The 20,019-nt window shown below is 43.8% G+C and overlaps 1 protein-coding gene and 1 long non-coding RNA gene across 2 annotated transcripts in view; one reads left to right on the forward strand and one right to left on the reverse strand.

The window, feature by feature from the left end:
• Positions 1-17,069, forward strand: part of sptbn5 (spectrin, beta, non-erythrocytic 5) — a 49,393-nt gene extending 32,324 nt beyond the window's left edge. The window contains exons 60-79 of the mRNA XM_086151131.1: positions 2,317-2,484; positions 4,739-4,827; positions 5,031-5,217; positions 5,703-5,771; positions 5,857-6,000; positions 6,153-6,349; positions 7,794-7,998; positions 8,081-8,260; positions 8,333-8,488; positions 9,729-9,946; positions 10,292-10,481; positions 10,869-11,045; positions 11,242-11,349; positions 11,426-12,250; positions 12,374-12,424; positions 14,469-14,552; positions 14,648-14,739; positions 14,883-14,999; positions 15,736-15,875; positions 16,039-17,069. Of these exons, the coding sequence (XP_086007257.1) occupies positions 2,317-2,484; positions 4,739-4,827; positions 5,031-5,217; positions 5,703-5,771; positions 5,857-6,000; positions 6,153-6,349; positions 7,794-7,998; positions 8,081-8,260; positions 8,333-8,488; positions 9,729-9,946; positions 10,292-10,481; positions 10,869-11,045; positions 11,242-11,349; positions 11,426-12,250; positions 12,374-12,424; positions 14,469-14,552; positions 14,648-14,739; positions 14,883-14,999; positions 15,736-15,875; positions 16,039-16,106 (3,465 nt within the window). The 3' untranslated portion in view covers positions 16,107-17,069. The remainder of the gene's footprint in view (positions 1-2,316; positions 2,485-4,738; positions 4,828-5,030; positions 5,218-5,702; positions 5,772-5,856; positions 6,001-6,152; positions 6,350-7,793; positions 7,999-8,080; positions 8,261-8,332; positions 8,489-9,728; positions 9,947-10,291; positions 10,482-10,868; positions 11,046-11,241; positions 11,350-11,425; positions 12,251-12,373; positions 12,425-14,468; positions 14,553-14,647; positions 14,740-14,882; positions 15,000-15,735; positions 15,876-16,038) is intronic.
• Positions 5,452-6,162, reverse strand: LOC147237574 (uncharacterized). Its single transcript, XR_015106520.1, has 3 exons — positions 6,124-6,162; positions 5,844-5,928; positions 5,452-5,477 (listed from the first exon to the last, which is right to left on the reverse strand). It is a non-coding gene; the product is annotated as an uncharacterized LOC147237574 (long non-coding RNA).
• Positions 17,070-20,019: the final 2,950 nt, after the last annotated feature.

Here is a 20,019-nt window from a genome sequence, read left to right on the forward strand (position 1 = left end):
GTCCCCTTAATCTTCGTTGACAACAAAGATACACTATATGGCCAAAAGTATTCGCTCACCTGCCTTGACTCGCATATGAATAAGTGACATCCCATTCCTAATCCATACCATTCAATATGACATTGGTCCATCCTTTGCAGCTATAACAGCTTCAATTCTTCTGGGAAGACTGTCCACAAGGTTCAGGAGTGTGTTTATGGGTATTTTTGACCATTTTTGAGGTCACACACTGATGTTGGACGAGAGGGCCTGGCTCTCAGTCATCCCAAAGGTGTTCTATCGGGTTGAGGTCAGGACTCTGTGCAGGCCAGTCAAGTTCCTCCACACCAGACTGTCATCCATGTCTTTATGGACCTTGCTTTGTGCACTGGTGCACAGTCATGTTCAAAAAGGAAGGGGCCAGCTCCAAACTGTTCCCACAAAGTTGGGAGCATGGAATTGTCAAAAAATATCTTGGTATGCTGAAGCTTTCAGAGTTCCTTCCACTGGAACTAAGGAGCTAAGCCCAGCTCCTGAAAAACAACCCCAGAACATAATACCCCCTCCCCCAAACTTCACACTCAGCACAACACAGTCAGACAAGTACCGTTCTCCCAGCAACCGATGAAGCCAGACTCATCAGATGGAGAAGCGTGATTCATCACATTCGTCAGAACGCGTCTCCACTGCTCTAGAGTCCAGGGATGGCGCGCTTTACACCACTGCCTCTGACGCTTTGCATTGCACTTGGGGGTGTGTGGCTTGGATGCAGCTGCTCGGCCATGGAAACCTATTCTATGAAGCCCTCCGCGCACTATTATTGTGCTAATCTGGTGGCCACATTAAGTTTGGAGGTATGTAGCGATTCACTCTAAAGAAAGTTGGTGACCTCGTCACACTATGCGCCTCAGCATCCACTGACCCCGCTCCGTCAGTCAGACCTACCGCTTCGTGGCTGAGTGGCTGTCGTTCCCAAACACTCCCATGTTCTTATAATACAGCTGACAGTTGACTGTGGAATATTTAGGAGTGAGGAAATTTCACGCCTGGATTTGTTGCACAGGTGGCATCCTATCGCAGCTCCACACTGAAATTCACCGAGCTCCTGAGAGCGACCCATTCTTTCATAAATGTTTGTAAAAACACTCTGCATGCCTAGGTGCTTGATTTTTTACACCTGTAGCCATGGGAGTGATTGGATAACTGATTGCGATTATTTGGATGGGTGAGTTCGGACGCTGACTCCCATCATGTTCTGTTATACATGTGAATCCATATTTTACATATTCTGCCGACCACTGTCTTTTTGTGCTTGACATAATTAGAAGAAGGGATTAAAACATTGAGAAAGAAATCACATGATAGACCATGTGATTCACATGATAGGTGTTATCAGCACCAATGGTGGTAGTTGTTTACCTGGGCCTTGACTGATCTGGAATGGAAGCCAATTTGATTTGCATATTATTTTGGCACAAGTTTAATGGCGGGTGCCCTTCCTGACACAACCCTCGTGCCCTGGTTTGTATTCCCCTTGAGGCTACATTTCCACCACCTTTAGGCTACATTGAGCTAACAGCTGGCAATCAGGTTTGATAATACTTAGCAGGGATGAGCATCAGTTGGGCAGCATAAGCTTTGCCAACAGCTGGTAATAACAGGTGAGATTGAAGTTTTGGTCCACTGGTCGAAGACTTAAACAGGACACAGACCATGTTCCTTCAGACTCCTTGCCCCTTGACCACCATGTGACCCCGAAGAGAATATTTAGCCAAGTAAGTCCTGAAATATCCAGAACATTTATCATCTCAAAAAGAACATAATTCACACGGAACTTCTTGATATCTGTGACCCCACCAGGGGACACATCCGCAAAGCATATTTGTTGGGTTCCTCAAAGTGTTCCTTCCACAACCCATTGCTGTGGTTGGGTCCAACCTCTGGACCAGATGACAACAGGTGAACTTCCCTGAAGTTCAACACCATATGCATAGGGTCTTCCAGTAAAATTGACCCTCACCACCTTTAAGTTCGCTATGTCCAGTTGAGGTCTCCACCCAAAGACTTTGAGAGGACTGTTGTGTTCTTAGTTTCTGACGGTTTTTTATGCAAATTTTTATCTGAGCTACACCTAATTCCTAAGATGGATGCTAATTTAACAAATTTATTGGTGATCTTTGGGGAGCATCTGGGTTGATCAACTTCTAGTTCTTGAAGATTCAGAACAAGCGAGAAGCAGAATTAATGGTGTTACCCAGCAACAACCTACCGGTACTTGATTTAGATCTGACTGAATTTGTGGTTATAAATCCAAGGGCAACCCTGTGTGTTCTCCAGGCACTGCAGTTCCAGCGCTCATTGGATGACACGGATGAGTGGGTGGAGTCCGTGGAGAAGGAGCTGGCCAATGATGACTGTGGAACTGACCTACCATCCATCAACAGGCTGCTGAAGAGCCTGCAGGGACAAGAAGAGGAAGTGGACGGCCTGAAGAACAGACTGCAGGTAAAAACCTTTCAGGTTTTCTGTCATGTTAAAGGTTGGTGTGCCTGACCCAAACGCAAGGACACTCAGGAGGTAGGGGCTTATTGTCGAGGAAGGTGAATGGGGAACGGTGCTGGGGCAGGGTCGTCTCCGAGGTAATGCCGTGGGGAACTGGCAAGGAGAGGCGTCAACCATCAGGAACGAGGAGCTGGTGAGGAAGTGCAGGACCAAGAATCTAGGGAGCAAGGAACTTGGGGTGGTGTGGTGCCGGAGATAGAGCAATCGTCTTTGGAACTGAACATTCCTGGTTCAATTCCCGGCTCCTCCTAGTGTGTTGAAATGTTGTTGGGCAAGACACTTAACCCTTGATTGCTCCCGTGGTGCTGGTCGACGGCATGCCTACTGCTCATGGTTTATCCATGATGGGTTAATTGCGGAGAACGAATTTCCCCAAGGGGATTAATAAAGGATAAATTACAACATCCCAAAATCTGGCTGGTGGCAGGCTCCTCTTATCCTCTGCTTGGTGAGGCCTGATCAGCTGCAGGTGTGCTGACACCCCCAGTTGGGCTCAATCAGGCTCACTGGCAACTGGTGCTGCACCCAGAGCCCTTGGCCCCTGCTTCAGGTCCAGGATGGCTGAGTTGGCTTCAGAGGTCCACAAGGAGAAGCTATTTGACTGATTCCGTATGAAACAGCAGTAGAAATTAGCAAACCCTAGGAACCTGTTTGTGGAATTGGCCAGTCCAGGACTGCTTTCATTTTCACTGTGTCCGTGCGAAGCTGTCTGTCCTCAAGGATGTAACCGAGAAAGGCAATTTAGGGAGCACAAAGCTCACATTTCTCGGCCTCGACGTAGAGGCCGTCCTCCAGCAGTCCCATTTGTCCATGCTGACGGTGGTCTGAGTGAGGGAGCCAATGTTTGGTGGATATACCTCTAGGGCCTCCCTCTCCAGACGGGAAATATTAGAGCCGACTGGGAGGTAGCGGTGCCCCAGGGAGAAGATTTATGGTGCAATTGTAGGGGCAGTGAGGAGGAAAAGAGCCTCATCTTTGCTTAACTCCGTCTTCGGGAACAAGTCAACCGGTCGGCTTCTTCGGGATTAATGGGAAGCGGGCTTGGCGGGATGGCACTCAGCAAGCTACAGGAAAGGCAGTTAGATGACCATGATTATACTCTAGAGCTCAGACCAGTTAAGGTGCGGGTTGTGGTGCTGGAGCCAGTTGAAGCCAAGGAAAACATGAAAAAATGGAAGGATATTTGTTCACGGTGGTATCTGGAAATCAACTAAGGGCTTGGATATGTGGGTGATCTGAGGTAAGGCTCTACCATTAAGGGCAGAAACGGTTCAATGGTGTGGACAGGGGTATGGTTTCGATGTTTGACTCCTGGACCAGAGATTAATCGATCAGATTCTGCCCACAACCAGAGTCAATGAGTGCAGGACAGGCTTGTCTCCGGGGGAATATCACAAGGGTCTCAGGAACCAGGAGCTGGCAAGGAGAGACGTCAGGGGTCACAGGAAGCACTAGAATGCAGGGGGTCATAGACTTGCAAGGAACAACCAACAATCGGGCACCAGAGGGCTGGTGGCAGGCTCCATTTATCCTTCACTTTACGAGGCCTCATCAATCATTCACCTGCTCAATGAGGCTGCATCCAGAGCCCGAGCCTCCGATCCCCCCCAACATCTTGATTCTTTTTCCATCCCCAATTTTCAGATGACAAGATGTTTACATTGTTCCTAATATTGAAAAATTCTGAGCAGTTAGTAAATAATTACGAATCTAATTTGGAGAAAATATTGTTTATTAATTATTGCATCCTGCAAATACATATTTGTGTTGTTGGAAATGATTTCAAAATTGAATGCCGTTCTTAAATCCTTATTTGTTTTGGAAAATATTATCAATCTCATCGCTCTTTTTCAATCCAATTTTCTTTGTTTTCTAAATGATTTCTAAATTTTAATGTGATAGTATTTTGTATATAAATAATCTATATTCAAGCTTTGATAAACTTTCTAGCAGGTTTCCATTTTGGTACCAAATTCCTGATCACTCTCCCCCTTGATATTCTGTCTAAAAATAGTAATTTACAAGAAAAGAGAGGAAAAAATGCAAAGATCAAACTTCAATCACAATTTAAAAAAAGGTACAAAATAAAGGAAACGGCAAATTCTCTCTTGAACATAAACAAAATACAGTATGTCTGAAGAAGAGATTATCTCTGTTGGACAAATTTATTACAGATTATCTCCATCTTTACCTGCAGGGTTTGCTAGAGACGGCGAACACCTTCAGATCACAGGGGAATTTCCTGGCCGAAGAGCTTCAGACCAGAGCGTCTCACACTATCAGCAGGTGGAGGAATAATCTCTCGAACGCCTGGCACGGGTTTTTGAGCCTCATTGACACAATTGCAGTGACACAGATCAGATTGGCTCTGGAGTGGAAATTCATTAGATGTGTTTAATATTGTCTTCCTTCATAAATACTTTGAGGCTGTTCAGTTTGAACTCTTGTAGACATTGGATATTGCTTCTCTTTGGTGTCTCCTCTGTCAGGTACAACGGTTTAGCAAAGCCCCTGCAGCACCGCAGGGAGACCCTGGAGGCTTGGCAGGTTCTCTTTCAGTTCAGCAGAGACCTGGAGGATGAGGTGGCTTGGCTGAGCGACCGAATGCCGGCCATCACAGCCAGAGATTGGGGAAACTCCGTAAGCAGCTGCCAGCAGCTGCTCCACAAACACCAGGTATCAAGAAGATTTCAGATTCTGATCTGCCTCTCCATGTTCTCCCGCTTGCGTTCTCCCTGTATGTCCTCGCCACGTTCTCTTGCCTGGGCTCTCTCCAGGGTTCTTTGTCTTCCCCCCGCACTTCAGTAACACTCAGTGTGCTCAGTGGAGACTCTAAATTGTCTGTAAATTTGAATGAGAAGATAGACAGCGGACCCATTCAAACCCGGCCTCTCACCACAGTGTCAGCTGCAATTGGCCCAGGCCCCCCTGGGAACCTGTAAGCAGGATAAAGTGGTATAGAAAATGAATGATTAGATGATTGAATGAATGATGGTTATTTTTGGTTTGTCTATTTGGAGAGAGTTGCTTCATTTGTGTTTAATGGAATTTAGAATCAGTCCCCAAGGGGTAATTGGAGGGCATGTGGAGTAGCATTAGGATCATCTTATGTTCTTGATGTCTCAGAAAATGTTGAAAATAAAAGGTTTGGTTTTTCCGAGGTTGTTGCGCAAGAGATTTCAAGCCGTGCACCATTGGTCCAGGCAGTTCAAGACACAGGGCATAGCCTGGTAAGAACTGTTGCTGGTGTGTTCATAATGTCAGAGATCTTTCACATCCAGGTGACGAAGATGCTCCTTTACCTTATTGCTTCAGGTGAGAGCCCGTCACTTTGCATCTCACGACATCCAGAAGCGTCTGGAGGAGATGAAGAGTCTCCATGACGACCTGAGGATGGAAGCAGAGAAAAAGGGGAAGCTCTTGCAGGTGGCGCTAAACATCCACACCTTTGTTGCAGAGGTAATGGCTCAGGGTTGGACCGATGAAAGCTATGGTTAACCTAATTTCATGCCAAAGGAAAGAGCATGGAGATAAATCTCAAAATTAACTGTTTTGTAAGAAAACATGCTTCTGTGCACTCACATGACTGTTGTTTAACTCTGTGTGTGGAGGTGTCTGAGCTGGAGCTTTGGTTGGAAGAGCAACAGGCAGTGGTGGAGTCCCGGGACTGTGGGAGAAGTGAGGAAGTGACAGAGGCTCTGCTTAGGAAGCTGGACTCTTTGGAAGTGGAGATGGATAACCAGAGGAAGACGTTGGAAAAGCTGCAAGAGAGCGGAGCATCACTGCAACACGTGGGACATCCAAACAGGTAAAGATCAGGGTGTCCCTCAGTCGGAGATGGCAGGGTCTTCTTTAAGATTTCTGACCAAATTATCATGAACACCCAGATAGGTGACCCAACTGGGGAGTATCAGACAACCACATAGGTAAAGTCAAAGGGTGGAGGGCAGGGTTCCTTGTGTCAATGATCTTGTTTTGATCTGTTTGTCAAACAGGACTAATTTGTACAAAACAGTGGTCAGATCAGTAATGCTGAACGTTTTTAGAGACAGTGGCATTGAGGAAAGAACAGGCGGCAGAGCTGAAGATGTTGATGTTCTCCTGCCAGGAATTAGTCCATCAGAGGGACAGCACATGTTAGATGTTTTGGAGATAAAGTCAGAGGCCAGACTGAGATGGTTTCTACATGTACAGAAAAAGTGTAGTGAATATAGTGGTTGAAGGATGCTGAGATTGGAGGTGCCAGGTAGGAGGAGCACAGAGGGGGATATTAATGGATGTAGGAAAAAAAGGACATTAAGTTAGTTCGTGTCAGAGAGGAGGATCCAGAGAATCGGGTTAGATGGAGGAAGTTGATTCACTGAGGCAACCTCTAAAGGGAGTGGCTGAAGGAAAAAGAAGTCAAACAAGGCCAGTGAAGGGTTTGGACATTGTGGAGGCCATATGGGTAATTTCGGCAATTCATGATTATTTCAGTTCATACTCTATTACAAATTTGATTTGAAAGACATTTCATGATTGATTAACGCTGAAAATGATTGGTTGATACGCCCAGTAGGACCCTGTATCGATTAAAGGTGTTTGGCTGGATGGCAACCAGCAATTAGAGGAGTTTGAGCTAAATGGCCCGGGCCTGGAGCGTGCATGATTTTCTGATCATTACCCAAAATGTTTCCAAACATAATCAGAATTGGTGCTTTTACAAGAATGTGATGTGATCGGAGTTTGATCAGAAAATTACCAGTTGAAGTCTAAAATGTGAGATTGAGGTGGCAGGTGAGATTCAATATGGTTCCATATAGTAATGATGTTAGCATAGATTGACCTTCTCTTTTCCTTTTTGACCAGATCCTTGAAGATTTGTGATTAAGTCATTTTAAAGTCGAGCCTCAGCCCTTTTTTCCTCTCAGATTTGGATAGGTTATGTTGGAAATCTGTCAGACATACTAGATCCATTTCAAACCACATTATTAGAGAAATGCTGATCAACAGATTGATAGTTTAAAGGTACAAAACAGACTTAAGCAGGCTGTAACCCAGGTTCTATGAGTTTGTAAGTCATGGCTGTCAAAGAAGCAGCGGATATTTTAAGTGGCATATTGCAGAAATGGATAATCTATAAAAGTGACAAGATCTTTAGGGGAGTCCTCAGATTTTTGCGTCTCTCTGCCCACTACCATAAAGGTCACGTTAAAGATCTTTCAGTACTGAGACCTGCAGCTCAATAACTTATATTTTGATTTTTTTCTCAGCCACCTGGTTAGTCAGTGTCTCCCAGCTGTGACGGAACACTTCCAGACGCTCCTCCGACTTTTTGGCTCACGCCGTAACATCCTGGAAGACCAGTTACGAGTTTATGTGTTTGAGAAAGAGGCCAAGGAGCTACAAGCATGGCTGACCTCCAAGAAGAATTTGGCAGAGTCAGGGGACTGTGGACAAGACCTGGAAGATGTGGAGGTAGTGTGACCATTTTGGAATTACTTCTAATGGGGCCTATTGAGTTGCCATGATGATTGACATTTCCATCCCTTTTCCCCAGGTTCTGCAGAAGAAGCTGGAAGTTCTGGTGTCAGAGGTTTCTGGTCTGGGTCGCAGCCGTCTAACCTCAGTGCAGCAGCTGGGTCGAGGGCTGCAGCGGGACAGTCAGGTTCGTAGGAGGGACGACACTCTCAGCGAACTGTGGGAGGATCTAAACAACAGCATCAAGACCAGGGAACAGGTATGGTTCGATCAATGGTACGACGGTGGATGTCAGAGGGAAGAAGTGGTAGATGTTCGGTTTGTCCTTTAGAATCTGCAGTCGGCAAAGGAGATTCATCAGTTTCATCATGATGTCGACGAGCTAAAGGGCTGGATGGGTGAGAAAGAAGCAATGCTGGACTCGGAGGACCAGGGCCAGGACCTGCAGTCGATCCAGGCTTTATTGCAACAACACAAGGCTCTGGAGGTAAGAAGCATTATGCCAGACAGAGATAGACTGAAGCCAACCTGATGATGGTCTACTGGAGGAACGTGTTTGACTTGGGTGACGTCCTCAGCATGAAGTCATGAGTCCTAAAAACCTGGTTCAAGTGACTAATTAATGGATTGTCTAAATGATGATTGTCACAGCCAGCAATTGACCTTATGGCGACCAAGCACCCAATTCATCAATTGTGCGTAGAAAAGGTTCAAATTTCTCGCGTTTGATGTGTACGACAAATTTTCTGCCGCACAAAAAGCCCCCAAAAAATCCTTACTTCTCAAGTGTGTGGACAGCTGACGTGCGCACTCTTGTAAGTAATCTCTGTTGATAAATCCCAGCTGCTTGAAACGGTAGCGGCAATCCCCTTAAGAAGGCATTAATGGATTTTTTCCTTTTCTGAAATCACTGCAAAGAGGGAGAAGAAGAGCAATTTCACTGACATGGAGATTGAGGTTCTTGTAGAGGAAGTTGAAACGAACCACAAAATACTATTGTGATGATTTAATGCAGGTGTGACAAACAAAAGAAAGAACTGAATGTGGGAGAAGGTGACATACACAGGTATTTGTGTTGGATCTCAAAATTGAGCAGCGTCGGAAATTAAAAAGAAATGGTGGGACATAAATGTCAATGCCAAAAAGTCACAGCTCAAACATTGCCTACATGTTAGAAGAACCATCTGAATCCCAGAAAATAAATTTGAATTCTTATAACACTCACCAATCAGCCAGCCACCCGCAACAACTCCTGCTTGGAGGCAAACACCCACTGAGCTGTTCTGCAGAATGAATGAGTCGTGCATTCCTCCAGGCTACCAGGACGAATTTAACAGACCTATTTCGATTGCGGATTACTAGCTCGTTGAGTGAATTAAATCCTTTCCTGTTCATGTACCTGAGGTCATTTTGTGATGATGATATTATGGCCTACGCACAAGCAGGATCCATTACGAGTTGATGAATCCTATACTTTGCGTGGAAATGTTCATACACACACGTTTGATAAATGAGGCCCAAAACAAATGTTCTTCAAGGACATCATTACATATTTCTCAAGTAATACAAATAAAATGCATGATACTCAATATACAAGACAAAATACTTACAATAAGTAAGTTGGCTGGTGTCAACCACCTACAGGACAACTAGATCAGCTGCAACAACAGTGTTAATGCCCAACACTGGATTTGGTAAGAACTGGAGTTGTTTTTGTCTCCCCTCAGAGAGATCTGGTGCTGATATCTGAGGAGATGACCAAGACCAGAGACCAGAGCTGGGCGCTGAGCCGACGCCATCCTAAGGCCAGAAGTGCTGTCACTCAGAGGCTGGAGGAGCTGGAGGTCTGCTGGACCACCATCCAAGACAAGGCCTCCAAGCGCCGAACTAGACTGGACCGGGTCTGGAATGTGCAGAAGTACTTGTCCCAGTGGACTGAGCTCATGTAGGTTGTTTATGTGTTGAAAGAATGTAGGGGCATAGTGTACTAATAAAAACTCCCAACAAGGCGAAGTCTGATTGCGATGAAACTTGTTTTCTGTTTTGAAATTAACCCAAGATGATTAGGGTGACAAAACACTGAAAAATGTACTCGATAATAGTTAAATGGGTCATTTCACTGGTTGAGAATCTGTGACCAACTCCTTACTTGCAGCTTTGTGGTTTTGCCACTTTGGGTATTTGAGTCAATGTCTGGATCCTAAACTTCCACAAGAAAATGAACTTTTCTCACCTGAACCCAAGAACATAGAAGATCATCTGTGCTCTGTGTCGCTGTGTTTTCAATCAGGGTTCTGCTTAGGGAGATGTTGTCCCTGGTCAGAGGGGAGGTGCAGGGTGGGGAGAGAGTTGACCTGGAGGAGCTGCTCAAAAAACACCAAGAGTATCGAGTCCAGATGGATCGGCAGCTCAGCAGGTCACAGGCTGTCAAAGATGAAGGCAGGCGCCTAATGGACCAGGGAACCTTCATGTCTCAGGAGGTGAGCGAGTTCACACCTCCGCAACATCTGGACCAATCAGGTCTTCTTACTGACCTCTTGGGCTCCAAGTTCTCAACTGTTTAAGGAAGAACCTTACTTGGTAACTTTGACCAAAGTTTTGCTTGTTTTTGCTTATCTTAGTTGTTAGTTGTTTCAATAGCTCACATGTCAACTTTAGCTTTATGCTAATTTATGTTTCAGCGCCAGTTGGTGTAAATTCTTGAAATTCTTTTTGGATTTTAGCTAAAATTTAGATTGAAATGTTTGCTTCTAGCGAGAAGATAACAGCAGGAAACAAAGATTTTTTCAATTTGCGGCATATTCCATAAAGCAACCTTTTTTAGAAGACGTTTCAGCCCTCAATAGTGGTTTACTCTGCCATCCCAGGTGGAGGGCTGTGTCCATGAGTTGGAGGAGCTGGAGCTTCGGGTAGTGAAGGTGTGGGAGGACACTAGGCAGCTGTATGAGGAAGAGCTGGAGCTCAAGCGCCTGCAAATGGAGCTGGATCAGGCAGAGCACTGGCTGAGTGCCTATGAAAACACTCTGACGGCCGATAACTATGGAGTAAGTTTACACCCTGTGGTGGATGAAAAATACGAGTCCTCCAAGTTCAAGAAAACTGTAAGGGCTTCCTGAAGGGACCTGGAACTGAAACAAGCCCAGTTGACTTATGTTATTGTTTTGCTCTAGCAGTTTTGCCGGAACTTGCGTTAGGCAAGACAAGCTGTCTTAACATCTCTGGGCACTCTGGTTCTGCCAGGAGTCGGTGTCCGATGTCATGGAGCTTCTGAAGAGACAGGAGGATCTGGAGGCCATGATTCAGGCCCAGAGCGAGCGCTTTGCTGCACTGCACATGAAGGAGACCCAGGTTTGTTGGGTGGTTGTCTAGAGGTTCACGATGTGATTTGACTTAAAATGTCTTTTAAACTCAAACATTTCCTCAGAGAGAGAAGAGACTGAGTCTTGCTGGGACTGAGGACACAGGCCTCCAGAGCAAAAGCACTCCTGCCAGAGTTTCATCCCTTCGAAGGCCTTCCAAATGGATTTCTTCCTCTAGAAATGGCCTCCCTGGAGCGGGCAGTCAGCAGGAGTCAAACAAAACCATTTTGACCTCTGCCAGTCCCCCACTAAGTCCATCTCCTCTCCTGGTATCTGGGCCTAGAAGAACAAGTCTCGGCAGGAGGGTACCGACATGGGAGACGGAAGAAGATACTGGACCCGCTAGTTCTCCCTCCAGCTCTGTCAGAAAGCCAAGTGGAAGCAGGTTCACAAACTTCATCCCTGAAAGTCCGACCCTGAAATCTCCTCGGACCCCTAGAACCTCCACTTCTTTCTTCTCCCAAGAGCCCCCTGGCAAAGATATTGATCACAAAATCAAACCTCCTCTGCTGTCAAAGCCCAAAATCTCTTCACCAGGTCAAGCGCTGGATCCTGAGAATGAGTTCAGCAGTTACCAGACGGGACGTCAACACTCCCCTGACTCTGTTCCATTAATCAGGCAGTTAGTTTCTCCTACAGAACCTCCATCTTCACCAGTCCAGGAGACAGTGCCTGAATCTTCTGCAAGACCTCACCTGGACAACCTGCTGACCGGGAATCAACATGCTCGCTCACTGGCGTCATCCACTGCTAAGCCAGTAGCACTGCCTGACTCACCATCTGTGCCTAAATCCTATGTGCCTCAGGATCCAATGGAGGAGGAGGATTCATCTTTACCTCTGCAAGGGAGGAAGTTAGAACCTCCTGCTTTAGATTCCAACCTGTCTGAGGTAAAACCAGACTCACAATTAAAGCTGGAATGTAATTGTTCTATTTTTGAAATGAAATTTGCTGACAATTGTAGAACTAAAATGACATGAGGTTCTCTCTCTCAACCTGGGAACATTTGCTAGATGGGAATGGAAGGAACACTTGAGATCAAGGTAAAACAAGGGGGGAACAAGGTAAGAACCACCTGGTCTCATCATACAGCAAGTCAGGAGTTTGGAGGGTACCATGCTAACGTGAAGCTAATGTTTTGTCCATTCAATATTTTGGTCAGCTAAATGGAGCCCAATATTTTCAAGGCCCTTCTCATCCTCTCAGTATGAACTCTGTTGACATTTGTGCTTCATTTTTAAATATCTCAAAGAGGTGAGAATGATCAGTTAGACGTTTTCTAGGATATTTTCTCCAGAAGAAGTAGTGGGATCCCAGTTGGAGAAAATCTTTGTTCTGGTCTTTGTTGTTTTTTCTTGTTTTTTTTTTTACAATTATATGCAAAACTGTCATGGACTTTGAATAACGGTACTATGGCAGGAAAAGGTAGCGAGTTAGTCAACATGATGCAGAGAAGGAAGGTGGATATACTGTGGGTCCAGGAGACCAGATGCAAAGGTAGTAAGGCTAGAAGCTTAGGAGCAGGCTTTAAGTTGTACTATCATGGTACTGACAAGAGAGAAATGGAGTAGGAGTTATCTTGAAGGAAGAGTTTGTTAGGAACAATCTCGGGGGAAAAGAATGTCAGATAGACTTATGAGTCTGAAACTGGAAATTGAAGGTGTGATACTCAATGTTGTTTGTGGCTATGCCCCACAGATGGGATGTGAGTTTGAGGAGAAGGTGAAGTTCTGGAATGAGCTAGATGAAGTGATACAGAATATCCCCTGAGAAGAGAGAGTGGTAATTAGTGCAGGCTTCAATGGACATGTTGGTATAGACAAGAGACGGGATGAAGAAGTGAGGGGCAGGTTTGGTGGTAGACTTTGCAAAAAGGATAGAAATGGCTGTAGTGAACAGACAGGAACATAGAGCAACTTATAAGAGCGGCGGTCAGAGCATGCAAGAAGACAACATCATGTATAGATGAGGTAACCTGAGAAAGATCAGTGGCTGCAAAGTAGTTGTAGGTGAGAGCGTAGCCAGACAGCACAAGATGGTGATCTGTAGGATGATGAAGAAGACAGGCAGAGGAGAGGACAAAGTGGTGGAAGCTGAAAAGGAAAGAGTGTTGTATGGTTTTCAGGGAATAGTTGAGAAAGGTTCTTGGTGGTCAGGGAGAGCTTCTAGATGATACAGCTAGTGTTATCAGGGAGACAGGTAGGAGAGTACTTGGTTTGTCATCTGGAAGGAAAGTAGATAAGGAGACTTGGTGGAATGAGGAAGTTCAGGAGTATATACAGAGAAACTGGTTGGCAAAGAAGAAGTGGGACACTGAGGCGACTGAAAAGAACAGACAGGAGTACAGGGAGGTACAGCATAAATTAAAGTTAGAGGTAGCAAAGGCAAAACAAAGGGTGTACGATGACTTGTATGCTTGGTTGGACAGCAAGGAGGGAGAGAATGATCTAAACAGGTTGGCAAAATAGAGATAAAGATGGAAAGAACATACAACATGTCCGGGTGATTAAGGATAGAGAGGGAAATGTACTGACAGTTGCTAGAAGAGTGATGGGAAGATGGAAAGAGTAATTTGATGAGTGGATGAATGCGGAAAATGAAAGAGAGGCAAGAGTAGAATAGGTGACTATTGTAGACCATCAAGTAGCAGAGTAAAAGTGAAGTGAGGAAGGCATTGTAGAGGAGGAAGAGTGGAAAGGCAGTTGGTCCTTATGATATACCTGCGGAGGTGTGGAAGTGTCTAGGAGAGGCAGCGGTAGGGTTTCTGACTCGATTATTCAACAGGATCTTAGAGAGTGAGAAGATGCCTGAGGAATAGAGAAGCGTGATGCTGCCCATTTTTTAAGAAAAAGCGGGATGTGCAGAATTGCGCCAACTATAGAGGGATAAAATTGATGAGCCATACAAGTTTGATTCGCTGTGGCGACCCCTGAAGGGAAAAGCCGAAAGGAGAAGAAGAAGAAGAAGAAGAGTGCAAAAATGCCGTGAAACCAAACCATGAGAGATTTCAAAAATCTGACATTTTCCCAGAATCTAAAACCTGATTTTTAGACTCAACAGCATACGATCACATGACCTGTCTAATCGGCATGTGATTGGCGGCTGCAGGGTCTGGACCACTGGGAAGAGGTGTTTGCCGTCCTGGACGGTGGGACCCTGAGTCTGTTCAAAGACCAAGCAGCGGCTGCTGAGGTAACAAAAAATCTTAGCACAACACTGTCGGAACATCAACAAAAAAGGTTTAATGGTTAGCGCCTTGTTTGACTGAAGCACATGTTATTACATAGAAAACCTCCAGGTGGCCTCCTATCAACATGTCAGGCGCTGTTTGCAAGGAGAACCTTCACTACAGGAGGAAGGAGAACACCTTCAGACTGATGTGAGGCACAAACTACAAAATACACACACACAGAAAAATGCAGATACACACAGAGACACATGTGGTTAAACTAACAGTGTGTGTGTGTGTGTGTGTGTGTGTGTGTGTGTGTGTGTGTGTGTGTGTGTGCGTGCGTGCGCCAGCCTGGAAGATGGTTCCCAGCTCCTCTTCTCATCATCATCCCCAGAGCAGCAGCTTCTCTGGATGAAGAAGCTCCAGAGATTCAATGAGTCTGGAAGCAGCGACTCCAATGACATAGGGTGAACACACACACACACACACACACACACAAACACACAAACACACAAACATCCTTTGTATCTGTTTCTCGGAGAGAAACGACTGTTTGGAACAAATGAACTGAAATTTTGATATAAAGGTATTTCATATTTGAAAGAAATTGAAGAAAAAAACGGTTAAAATACAAAAATTCTGAAGTTGAAAATAAACAAGAAATGTTTCAATTATTTCAAATTAATGACCTGATTAACAAGTTCAACAGCTGACACAAGATTTTGAGTAAACAGATTTAATTACTGGCAAAAATGAAATCAATATTTCATAACACCTAGAAAAAGCTTTGAAAATAGCCTTGAACTTTCTGGAATTATGTAAAATATTTTTTTTTCCATTGTTGTTACAGGAAAAAATGTTACGTCTGAGATTTTTGTACTTTTATTTTGAAAGGAAGCTGTCTTTTCTTTCATTCTCTGTTTGAAGTTCAGGACTTTGACTTTTTGTCAGACTTTATTATAATCACAACATTTACTGCGGCTATCATTTAAATAACTGTTAGTGACACAGATAACAGTTTTAGAGCATCCTGGGGAGGAAAGACATCAAAACCCTTTTAGGAGAAAAGAAAATTGAAGTGACCCATCAAAATATAGATGAAGTAAAATGAATTAATTCATTAGACAGTGAATAACTGCAATGATCAGAAATGCAAGGTCACTTGATGTTTACTGTCTGCACCTTTGCTCTCTCACTGCCCAGGAGAGCATCTTCTGTCAACCTGAGCCTGGAGAAGCTGGCTGACGGAGAGGGCGAGTGTGGGAGCACAGAGGGGCTGCAGCCCCCGAAACCCCCCCACACCTACTACGACAAGCACCCCTACCCGGATGGCAGCAGCGGAGGTCAGAGGTCACAGCACTGTTTGAATTACATCTAAAATCAAACTGAATGATTAATTTAACATTTGACCCAAAGAAAAAGATGTTTGCCTGTGACCACTGGGGGCATCAGCGAGCCTTCTGAGCCATGACCCACTGCAGCTAAACCAACGGTGTGGTTCTCCAGGTCTTTCTGGCTCCCAGGTCCACCCAACCTCAGAGGCTCACCACACTGCTGCGACAGCGCCCGTGTGAACGATGACATGACCGGCAGAGAGAGAGAGAGAGATCGAAGAAGGGAAAGTGATCAGCGCCTGTCGATACCTTGATTGATAATGAGTGGTTAATCGAACAGAAAGATGTGGGCTTTGGCAGGAACCTATGGTGTCAAACAAAATTTCATTTTTCATCTGTTTTTCATTACAAAAAAAAAAAATTTAACAAGCATTTTAAAATGATTTGAAACAGAAATGTCATTCACTTAATTTCAACTTTTTCATTATTTTTATTTGCTATTCTCAGATTGTTTATAGCTCACTAATTATTGACAGTTCAATTTTAGTTGCATTATTTCTCTACACTTTGTGTAGAATAAACAGGCAGTTTATAATATTGAGAACTTTCACAACAAATTGATTAGAGAGATATTTTCTAAATCATATAAAGTCTTTATGTTCTCTCCTTTTTCTGGTAAATTATCAAGATATTGCCAATTGTTTACTGGATCCATTTGAAAAATAAAACAATGAAACTTTGACTTTGAAATTAAACGAGGTTTAAATCAAATTGCATTGGCTCGACCCATTTCCGTTCGGTTCATTGATCGTTTGGACGATTAAATCAAAACTTTCAGCCTCTGAGATTTTCCACTTCTGAAACTCCCCTCAGCTACCGGACTGCTGTCTGTCGCCCTCTAGCGGCCAGCCGAGGAATGGCAGGCGGCAAGTGGGTTCTCTGTTCTGCATGTTGACAAACGGAAGACCTCAATTTTTACAAGGTCATCTATTGTCTAAATGTTGTGTGAACAACATTCCCAAAACACCACCAGATCATTTCAGCCGAAAGAATAATCAGAACCAGGAACTGCCCATAGAACCATCCCAGCTGAATACCAATGTTCTTTTGATGTTGTTATTGTGCCGAGTGGAGGTTGTGATGACATTTGACAACAGCTTTGTTTTTAATATTCCAGATGCGAGCATCCAACAATGTCTTTAATAAAAGGTAATGTTTTCCATTTCCCTGATGTTTGATTCACTTTTGATGCTACAGAACCTCGTTCTTCACTTGTTTCTTGGTCCTGCAGTATTTTGTAAGTTACAAACAAACAAACAAACAAACAAATAAATAAATAAAGTAAATTAAAAAAAACAAACAAATGAAATAGATTTAAACTTAGAGAAAAAAATATACAACAAACTTTGTTTTCCCTTTAAAGAGCATGAACCACAGTGGAACAGAATGACTACTTTTATTTCACATCATCATCATTGTCATTATTATTTTTATGATTATTATCAATAGTATTAGTAGCAGCAGTATTTTCTGATTATAACTGCAGCCTCCTCGCTCCAGTAGGACGCAGCTCCCCTTCTCGGCCACACGGCGTCACTGTTGGCGCGCTAATGTCACCGCTCCGTTCTGACGCTTCCAAAACCAGTAGAAAGACAATTCCAAACAAAATAGAATAAAAACTTAGACTGCTCCACGTTGATGTCTTTTCGTTTTTCATTTAAAAGGGTTTGAAAACATGTTTTTATTTTATTTTATGTGTTTTTCCTCTTCCTCTTCAATTTTTCCACCCATCTTCATTTTCTTTCACGTTTTACTAAAAACAAGAGAACAATATGAAATGAGAGGAGACAGATTCAGAGTATACAACAGAAACCTTAAATTCAATTGTTGAAATTAATCAAATCAAAAGAAACTATATTTTTCAAAATAAAAGATGAAAGTAAAATGGAGTTTAAATCTTTCTCTTGGACCTCAATTTTCACTGTTTCCTCTTGAGCCTTTTGCTCCTCTTCCTCCTTTGCATTATCTCCCTCTTCTTCCTTCTCTATGTGTCCATCCATTTGATTCCTGTCTCTTTAGACTGGTAATGGAAACACGAATTTCTTGTTGAATCCTCCTGCTCATCCTTCATCTTCATTCTCATGCTGTATTTACCTTTATTCCCATCCTCATTGTCCTCTTCCTACTCATTTTCACCCCCATTAAAATCTGACTGTCATTTCAAGAGAATAGCTTAACTTTGTCCTTATATGGTTTTATTTCTTCATTTGAAACGATTGTTTCATTTTTATTTAAAAAATTAAACTTTCATTTGATTAAAAACAAACATAAAAAAAATTCACGTCCTTCAAACGGGATCTAAGCAGCACATCCTGGAGCTTTTGGGTGGTGGGTCTTTCCTAAAATGTGGTCGCAGATTCTTCTCTCGCTCTCTGTTTTTCTGACTTATTGAAGAGAGAAAACCTCTCCAGACACAGAACAGACATGAGACTCACTGTGTGACCCTCATTGGCCCAGAGACCTGCTGAGGCCCCTGGAGAACCTTTGGGTCCCAACACCCAGGGAACCTTTAACACCCTTTGACATCGGTCTGAATCCTAAGAACTCTGTAAGGACTGCAGAAACATCACTTGAATTTTGTTCAAGTTCTAGTACTCTATGTTCTTGAACACATGGGACGTATGTCTTGGCCTCCTTAGAACCCCTAAGGGATTCAGAAATGTGAAAACAATTTGTATGGGCTGTGCGGTGGGATAGTGATTGCCACTTCCGTCTCACAGCAAGAAGGTCCCCGGTTTGATTGCAACAAGGGGCTTTTCTGTGTTTGCATGTTCTCTCCGTGTCTGACTGGGTTATCTGATCTCCTCCTTCAATCTAGAAAATTCAGTAGGTTCATTGGAGATGCTAAATTGTGCAGAAATCGTTGGTTGTTTGTCTCTATATGTGGCCCTGTAATCGACTGGCGGCCAGACAAAGGGCGAACCCCGCCTATCGCCCAGTGACAGCTGTAATAGGCTCCAACGACCCTGAGTGCAGACTAAGCTGTATATATAATGAATGAATCTAAACCACTTGTATACCATTCCAGTGACTGAGCTGGTTTAGAAATAGAACTCTAAAGCGAACCAGTGGCCATCAACCCTAACAATTCAAGGACCCCCTTGATAATCATTGGACATTGTTGGAACCATTGGTTAGAGTTCACCAGGAAAACTAAAGGAAACTTTTATCCTGGAACCCCTGATGGAGTCTCTGAGACTCCTAAGGAAAGAACAGAATCTTTCAGATTTCTACGATAAGAATCAGTGGAAGCTCTAGTGATCACTCAAGATTCCAGGAACCTCACCTTTTTCAAACATGACAATTAATAGCCGAAAATCTCAGGGATCCACCAGACCTCTCTATATCCCTCTTCAGGACCTCCTCAACAGGGCTTTTTGAGCGGTTAACAACCTAATGAAAAGCCCCTCAAATCAATAAAAACCAAAAAAAAGTATAGTAGAATCTTAACCCTTCACCCTAATAAAATCCTGGAAACCCTCCATGTGGAGAACCATCCCAAGAACTTGTCCTCCTCTAGGGTGAGGTTTCCCAGTTCCTTGAGAAGTCACAGGTGAACAGAGATGGAACATTGGCCTCCATGTAGGAAGGAAGAGCAGCTGATTTGAGGTTCAAGATGTTTTCAAAAATTGATCGTTCGTCTTTAATTTGAAATCAAATTCAAAGGAAAGACCTTTTTTGTTCAGCTTGCTGTTTTCATTTGTCATAATTATTAGTTTTTGTATTGGGATGTGAGTGGTGGAAGTAGTTGTGTTAGTTGCTGCAACAGTAGCAACTGTGGTTGTCATAGTGTCATAGTAACAGAAATGTTAGTAATACTTGCACTGATAATAATAGTAGTGGCTGTAGTGAATACTTTCTTCCAGAAGAGGTACGAATGTGACTCATAAGAGAGAGGTAGTGGCACACAGGTAGATAACATCTTGTGGCACCTGTGTAATCTGAAGGAGATCAGTGATTGCAAAGTAGTGCTAGGTGAGAGTCAGTGACGTGCGGTGAGGTTCATGACTGGTGAGGCACTGACGTCATCACAGTCAGATTTACAAACACCTACAGAGTAGCTTATTGACATGTTTTGTTCAAAATATCATAT

The sequence above is a fragment of the Fistularia commersonii genome, chromosome 1, assembly GCF_037954325.1.
Source record: "Fistularia commersonii isolate RoL2024-O1a breed Wild chromosome 1, RoL_Fcom_v1.0, whole genome shotgun sequence".
In the NCBI taxonomy this organism is placed as follows: domain Eukaryota; kingdom Metazoa; phylum Chordata; class Actinopteri; order Syngnathiformes; family Fistulariidae; genus Fistularia; species Fistularia commersonii.